General features: G+C 38.3%; 1 protein-coding gene across 1 annotated transcript in view; it reads left to right on the top strand.

Annotated features, from left to right (window-relative positions):
- Nucleotides 1–2610: 2610 nt before the first annotated feature.
- The window catches only part of plrg1 (pleiotropic regulator 1), an 8630-nt gene continuing 3138 nt past the window's right edge, over nucleotides 2611–8102 (top strand). The window contains exons 1-12 of the mRNA XM_032529855.1: nucleotides 2611–2782; nucleotides 2996–3102; nucleotides 3985–4118; nucleotides 4260–4313; nucleotides 4430–4523; nucleotides 4661–4751; nucleotides 5197–5295; nucleotides 5454–5546; nucleotides 6246–6395; nucleotides 6529–6630; nucleotides 7785–7887; nucleotides 8013–8102. The exon at nucleotides 8013–8102 is cut by the window's right edge and continues 19 nt beyond it. Coding sequence (XP_032385746.1) covers nucleotides 2774–2782; nucleotides 2996–3102; nucleotides 3985–4118; nucleotides 4260–4313; nucleotides 4430–4523; nucleotides 4661–4751; nucleotides 5197–5295; nucleotides 5454–5546; nucleotides 6246–6395; nucleotides 6529–6630; nucleotides 7785–7887; nucleotides 8013–8102 — 1126 coding nt within the window. The 5' untranslated portion in view covers nucleotides 2611–2773. The remainder of the gene's footprint in view (nucleotides 2783–2995; nucleotides 3103–3984; nucleotides 4119–4259; nucleotides 4314–4429; nucleotides 4524–4660; nucleotides 4752–5196; nucleotides 5296–5453; nucleotides 5547–6245; nucleotides 6396–6528; nucleotides 6631–7784; nucleotides 7888–8012) is intronic.

Below are 8102 nucleotides of genomic sequence, written 5' to 3'. Positions count from 1 at the left end.
CACACACACACACACACTCACAAGCATGAAAAAACAGCAGTGCATTGATGAGTGATCTGGATACACAGGGTACCTTTTAAGCAAATTAAATGTCAAGTTCAAAAGCTGCACAGCTTAACCAATTTGCTTTATAAGGAACAAAACATAATTCATCTATAGCCTATACTCTACACAAAATGAGTAATAAAAAAAATGAACCAAGGCAGTGATCGTTAAAGCACTTCTAACAGGGAATTTAATGGATTTTAGAAGCCAATTAATCATTCAAACTTGAGAGTTCTTCATGGAGTCTCTTGCTTACCTGTAGTTGGTTTGAAAAATGAAAAAATATTCTTCCTTAAGGAAATTTTCATCCTACTGTAATGGGCTGTGCCGCCTAAAACCTCTGGCATATTAGCATATTCTTTAAACTTTAGTTTATTCATTTTTCTCACTAAAAACCTCAAGGTCACTCATGGCTCAGCCTCCACAGATTATTCCCTTTAAATGACATTGCGTCACACTTTCTTTTCCTAGAGACCACTGCGAAAATGTATTGATATTAAACAGTTGTCCTGCAATCCTGCTCATCTTGCACTGGTCGTTTGGTGGAACACACACAAAACATTAAGGTGAGGACATATTTTGTCCTTTTTATCACCAAGCGGTGCGGTCTGTTGTCAGAATGTTTTAGAGTGTCTTTGATGATTAATTGGTTAACTTCTTGGTAGCCTACAATAAGTTGTGAAAATAAAACGGATGCCAATTTCCATGCAAGGCCTTAAGATTTCATTTAATGTAGGAATGACTATTGAAAGCTGTTTTAATGAAGAGCAATTCACACACGAGTAACAAGTCTCCCCAGTTTATGGTTGACTTTTCAGGATCAATCAGGAGAACAAAGCAACTCTGGGACTGAGTTATTGTGGTAGATTTCTTATCTGAGTGTCACAGTTGCCAAGTTTATTTTGATCCACATTAGGACAGTTTGTCTCCTCATGCATCTTCAAACTCACCACAGTAACGACATGTGGAGTCCAAATTCCATCTGGTTTGTTGTAGCTGGTTGTGCCAAACTACAAATGCCTTTGCATTGCCTAATATGAGAAATAATTGTGCAAAAGGTAGATATACAGCCCCCCTCACGCCTCAAAGTCCCTAATGTTGATATTGGTCTTATAATATTTACAGTCAAACTTGCAAGAAGAACGTAATCCGAAACAAGATTGTTTGGTAATAGTTGTACAATGCCCCAGCATGGGCAACCACACAGTTTGCACCAACTTGGTAAAAATCCTTTTGCCGTTGAAGGATTGGATAACCATTGATCGATGTACTCTCTTAGGCAAACATGGCTTGGATACACAAGGCAGGGAAACCAAACTTTGGCCTGTGCTCACTGCAAGTTACAGTCATTGCATCAATGTACAGACAATGGTTACAAGTGAAAATTCAAAATGTAATTTCAGGAATACATCATTTTGTGCAAAAGACTGACTGACAAAAACACGCGCACACACACACACACACACACGCACACACACACAGCATACTTAACCAAATTTGTACTGTTTAGGTCTCTTTACATCATTTTTTTACATATCTTTTTATATTGCATGTCCTATATTTTGCTTTCATTTGACTTGACTTGTATTTACTAATGTATTTGTCATTTAATATTTCCATTGTTTAGTCTCTATTTTTGTTATTTACTTGTATTTTTATGTTGCACACTGCTGAAGAGGTGATACACAGATTTTTAAAGCACAACGACAAATAAGATCTGTTTACTATTTGTTTTTGTGTAAAAGGCACAAAGACTAACAAGATTCCAAGAAGGGGGTGTGTTTGACTTTTGAAAGGTAACTGTTGGGAAAAGTGCATCGTGAGTATGTGTGTTGCAGGGTGAGGCCATGTGAGGGAGCTCCTCTCAGATGTTTGTGCTGCTAGGAGTATGGACATGTCAACGCAGTATGTAGAAAAGTCAGAAGGTGTTGGAAGGACAGTTGGTCTGTAGAGGAGTGCAAAGAAAAAAAATGCAAGCAAAGTAGCTGCACTTCATCTCCATGCAGTTTCAGCACAGTGTCCAAAGCAAATAAAGGAAATAAAGTGAATACAATCAGAGGTGTAAAAGGTTGAAGCTGTTAAGGCAGTGGGGAGAAAAAAAGAAGTGGTGGAAGAGTAACTGGAGCAAGGTTTTTGACACAATTATTTGTTTTTGATGTATTGATGAGGTCTAATAATCATGGATGTCTTCTTCTTTTTCTTCATATTTTGGCAGTAGGCAACCAGCTTAAGGTGCATTATCCCCAACTACCCGACCAGATTGTGGAATAGAAGATTAGTAGAAAAAAATAATAGTAAATGAAACAAAACCAAAAAAAACTTTAGCAAAATCAACCAACCAAAATTAGGAAAACTAAACTAAGTTATCTCTAACAACCCTATTTCTTTCAAATATTCAATAATGTTAACACGCATTCCCCATGCTGTATCCCCAAGTAAATGTTCTAATGTAAAGCTTATCTGTGCTTCTTAATAATCATGGATGTATGATGCATCCAAGGATGTCATGCAGACTTGTATTGGTTTACACCTCCTGACCAATAGGTGGCGCAGACAAACTGCTGGCTGCTGTTTGTGTTGTTTACTTCCGGGGCGTACGGTCGTCGTCGGCTTGTGGTGATGGTCATGTTTTCAGGATTGTAATATATTTTTGAGTGCAACCATACAATACTCCTCAAAAAAGTAGTTTCTTCAGCTGTGGTGCTTTATCCGTGTTTATATCGCCACAATGGCCGAGGTAAGCCGATGTTTGAAGTATTTTCGTAGCTTTTTCTTTTGCTCCCGGTAAAGCGCCACACAACGGGCCCGGCTAATTGCTGAATCGCGTTACGTTTATTATACGATTTCTTGTCTGTATAACTCTCATTCAAGAGTAGAGTCATTTATAAACAGTGCTGTTTTTGTTCTGTTTAATTACAGTTGTGCTAAATGTAACTATTTTCTTCTACAGGATGTCCAGAAGCACTCAGTCCACACTTTGGTCTTCAGGTCCCTTAAAAGGACGCATGATATGTTTGTGTCCGACCATGCGAAATCCGTCGCAATGGATGAGGAAAGGTAATTCGCCATTAAGGCAATTTTTATCATTACCTGTTGCAGAGCACTGTGAATTGTATTCCTTTAGGTTGTACAAGTATACAAAACTTAAAATGGGTTTAAAACTACCCTTGGTCCTCATGTGTTAATCTAGTCCAGCTTTGACTAGTTTAGGTGCAACAGTTTGAGCTGTAAATTAGACCATGAGGGGAAGAAAAGAATAGCGAAGTTTTTATTTATTACTTTCTTTCATGATAAATGTCACACCTTTAGGCTTGTCGACATTATTATTAATATAGTAGCTGTTGAATTGTTTAAGTTATGTAACAAGGGGCAATGGGTCGAGAAATACTGCACTTCTCAGCTTTCTGTAAACCTTTACGGTAATTTCTGTGTACTTGTAATTTAAGACCAGAGAATGTAAGTGTTCTTGGAAGGCAGCTTATAAGAGATAGGAGGAACATAAACTCAGGGCTGGGCAATATTCTTAAAATTCATTGTCATTTACATTTTTTATGTAAATATATATTGAATTGCATGTACTGGCCTGCTGATATTTAATGGAATACATTGTGAGGCTGCTATAGGGTAATATCAATCTTTTAATCTGATGAAGTAATGTTACATGGATTTTGTCAGGTATGTCATTTACTTATAAAATATAAAATAGGTCGTTATTTTTAATATACTGTATATCGGTATTATTGTATATGGTTTCATACTATACCATAAGTGACAATTTTACCCATATAGCTCACTTCTAACCTAACTGTTCAATGCAAAGAAGTGTGTAGTGTTTGTGCTTATATGTCCGACATAAATCATGCTCATTTGCCAAGTAGAAGTAGCACATGAGGGATTTTGAAGGAGAAAAAAATGCATTATTGTCTTGTGTATTTTCAGCCACAAGTTGAAGATGAGTGTGAAAATGACAGCGGATTATAGTGCAGTTTTACACATGCCTGTCCTGAAGGAAGGGAAAGACCGAATGTCTCTTCCTGGCAGTATGCTAGGCCACCAGAGCTACACACAGCCAGGTGAGGATGAAACAATATAGTATTTAATATTTGTTTTTATTATTTATTTTGGTGTAATTTAAGATCATTGCTTATTGTTTTCCTGAACATTGATGCTCCAAAACTAGCTCATTTGAGGTGTTTTGTTTGTACATGTTTCAGGGGATGACCCAGACTACCTGATCACCGGGACACATGCTTATCCTTCTGGACCTGGTAAGTACTGTGCTATTAATTCAACCAAGCTGCATGCATGTAATTGTTCTGAACCTAGTCAATGAACTGTATCCAAATTATTCTAGTGTTTTATTCAAGTATTTTTTATTCTTTAGGAGTAGCCTTGACTGCTGACACAACGATGCACAGGAATCCAAGTGAGGGAGGAATCCACTCCATGGCGCTGGCTTTGCCCCCCTCACAAGCCAGGTGAACATATTTTTTTCCTCCATAGCGTTTTAGTTGAGTATGTTATTGATACTAATTTGGCACAATGACTCAAGATGAGACACATTTTCAGAACTTTCAGTATTCTGACACACTTTATTCATATTGCTGAATTTAAGGCTGGATGTAAGCCGCACTGCTGCCAGTGTGGGGGACATCCATCGACATGCAGGAGGAGCAGAGAGATCTCACCCTCCGTCGACTGCTGTGGTAGGTTGTCGTGTGTTTCCACTTGATGAGATATCCTGTTTACTAGGGCTGCACAATATGATGGAAACATGCGATAAGGTCGTTGAATATCACGATAATGATATTACTTGCGATAAATGAACAGATATTCATGTGTACTCAGTTCTTCTCTTTTTAGTATTCCTCTAAAATACAACAACTTGCTTGTTGAATTTAAACCGAATGAAAGGAAATTATTTCTAACATTCTGTATTTAATAGAACTAATTGAATTGAACATAAAAGGCACCACTAAAAAAGGCCAGTTAAATTTAAAGTGCAGTTTTCTTCTGAAATCTGATTGATATTTACATTGCCCATGATGATGATGAAATGATATACTGTGCAGCCCTACTGTTTACTATTGATGTAAAATTGCTGTAAGATGTGCAGAGCAGATAATTCATTAATTAATGTATTTATTTTAGTCACTCTTGGAGGGAGGCGGCACCAGAAATTCTACACTCGCCAGGAAAGCGCCAACCATGCCTAAACCCCAGTGGCATCCACCATGGAAACTGTTCCGGGTAACCACAACTAATTTAAACTTTTATTTATTTGTTCTTAACCTTTTTTTTTGTTATATTTTTTCATCTCTAGATATAGTGTACACGCTGATGCCAAAGCGAGGCATCTAAGATGTGTCCTCTGCGTTTTTTAAATTGTCGTGTGTTTTATCTGATAGGTCATCAGTGGTCACCTCGGCTGGGTGAGGTCCATCGCCGTGGAGCCGGGGAATCAGTGGTTTGTCACCGGGTCTGCTGATAGAACCATAAAGGTGAGGAAAGCTTAAAATAATTATTTTCACTTTTTAGTTGTTTTTTTTCTGTGGTTAATTATTTTGTGGATAACATGTCATGGATTATAACACATGTGATCCCTTTTTTGTCTTGTAAAAGAAGAATACAAACAAGACATGATTAGCATGAAAGCTCCTTTTTGATGTGGGTACAGCTGTTTGACAGAGTAATCCTAAACTCAATGTCTACCTTCTATTTCCCAGAGCTTTCGATCCTATCTTGTGTTCCTCATCGGTAAAATGAAGTTGGCTCAGTTGTCAGGAAGTTCTCTGTTTGGTCACATTTAACAGAACTGATCAAAACTGAGATGTGGTTGAAAGAGTAAATGTATGATGTCTGAACACTTTTTTAAAATTTTGTGTTCTGTCTCCACTCACGTACCCTGGCAAATTATATTATAAAGGTATTATTTAGTATCTCTATAAATCACCTGTCTTATTGATCGGGAATGGTAGACAGCAGCATTATTTTACACTCTGCTGTTAACAGCCAAATATCATACATGTTCTTTTGGACCCATAAGCAATTTCAAAAAAAGAAATTTTGGTATTCACAACAGCAGCCTTTTTCTGATAATGTCTGTCCTCCTTCCACTTAAAGATGGCCCTCTGGCGACACTAGTTCTAGAAATGTTCTATAATTCAAACAGTGTACTTTAGTGTTGTTTGTCTTGACAGATATGGGACCTGGCCAGTGGGAAACTGAAACTCTCCCTGACGGGACACATCAGTACAGTGCGTGGGGTGGCGGTCAGCAATCGAAGCCCCTACCTGTTCTCCTGTGGAGAAGACAAGCAGGTCAAGTGTTGGGATCTGGAGTACAACAAGGTTAGACATTGTAATGAGAGGCAGGTTAATGGGATGGACTCACTTAAGTCTTAAAGGGCCATAAAACGACATTTCAGTTGGTTTGATGTACAGTATTCATACATTCTCCTGACAAAGTGGATCTGTGTATTAGGTCATCAGGCACTACCACGGACACCTCAGTGCCGTGTATGATATAGACCTACATCCGACTATTGACGTGCTGGTGACGTGCAGCAGAGATGCCACAGCAAGGGTAAGCTCGTACTTTGCCTGTTTGCTGTTAAATGTGTGAATGACAGTGTAGAAATTACTTAACTTTACAGGTTCAGGATATGTTTTAAGAAAGGCTTCTCATTTTTAGTAGTCACATTTTTTTATTCATTTACATTTCCTCTGTTACAAGTGACCCAAAGCAAGTAAACAAAGGTCACATGGATGTGAAAATGACCTGGCTGCTGGACACCGTTTTGGACACTGAGATTCAGGCAACAGCGTTTTTCAAAAGCATTTCATTCCAGTTTCTGAATTATTTTCTAAACATCTTGTCTGGTCTGCTTCTGGTCACCTTTTAGTTTTGGTTTGTATCTTATCTGTGGTTAGGGCTGGGTATTGCTTAAAAATGTTGGTACCGATACTAGAAATGGAACGGTACACAGAAGTCACGGTTCAGTTCATACCCCGGTTCAGACATCATGGTTCGGTACAAGTTCCGTACAACAGAGGAAAAAGCAAAACAAAAATGCAGAAGAATTTTTTTTATTATTATTGTTGGTTTTCTCGGGCTGTAGTGTCATACAGTCTCTCCCCTGAGCTAGCTGCAACAGCCTGAAGTTTGTAAAGTAAGATGTAAACAATAAGTAACCCACATCATCTCCAGACTCCATCTGTAACTTGTAAACAAAATAAGACTATCAGCTATAATAATAAAAAAAAATACAGCATCTCTGTTCTCTGCAAAGACAAACTAAATTACCTGATTAACTCCTTAGGTGACTGAAAATTCAGTATTGAATGACGAGGCATTTTTTGACACTCAATTCTTCAGTGGCAATTTGGTTGGTACCCAGCCCTATCAGTGGTATGAATAACTTCTGGCTATCCAATGTCTGCATCTGTCACCTTATATCTATGCAGAACTTATTGAACAATGGGAGAATAGTTAGATATTGAACAACATACTCATTCTGCATTTTTACTTGGTCTTAGTGAGGTGTGGGGGGCACTGCACTTAAGTTCAAATAGAATTCATCTCTCCCACTTAAACAAACGAAAGAGGGAAGGTGTCCAAGAGGCAATCCTTCCATCAGGGGTCTGTAGTTAGATATGGTTTGAATATGATGTGTAAGTAATTAGACCTCTGCAGGATTAAGTAATTAAACTAATTGGATTTCTTCTCTGTCCAAAAAGGTGTGGGACATCAGGACGAAAGCTAACGTACACACACTAACCGGCCACACCAACACTGTGGCCACGGTGAGATGTCAGGCGGCAGAACCACAAGTCATCACTGGTAAATACCATTTATTATTTTTAAGCAATCCAAGAATTCCTAACAAACTACTCTGTATAATCATTCAAGTTATTGCTGATTGGTTGGTCTTCAACTTTTCACCTCAGCTGATTAACTTCTTGCAGGCAGCCATGATTCCACCATCAGGCTGTGGGATCTGATTGCTGGAAAAACCAGAGCAACTCTGACCAACCATAAGAAGTCTGTCCGAACAT

Source organism: Etheostoma spectabile, chromosome 2 (assembly GCF_008692095.1).
Source record: "Etheostoma spectabile isolate EspeVRDwgs_2016 chromosome 2, UIUC_Espe_1.0, whole genome shotgun sequence".
Classification (NCBI taxonomy): Eukaryota; Metazoa; Chordata; class Actinopteri; order Perciformes; family Percidae; genus Etheostoma; species Etheostoma spectabile.
The sequence above is the reverse complement of the archived record's forward strand: the minus strand, read 5'-3'. Positions and strand labels throughout refer to the sequence as shown.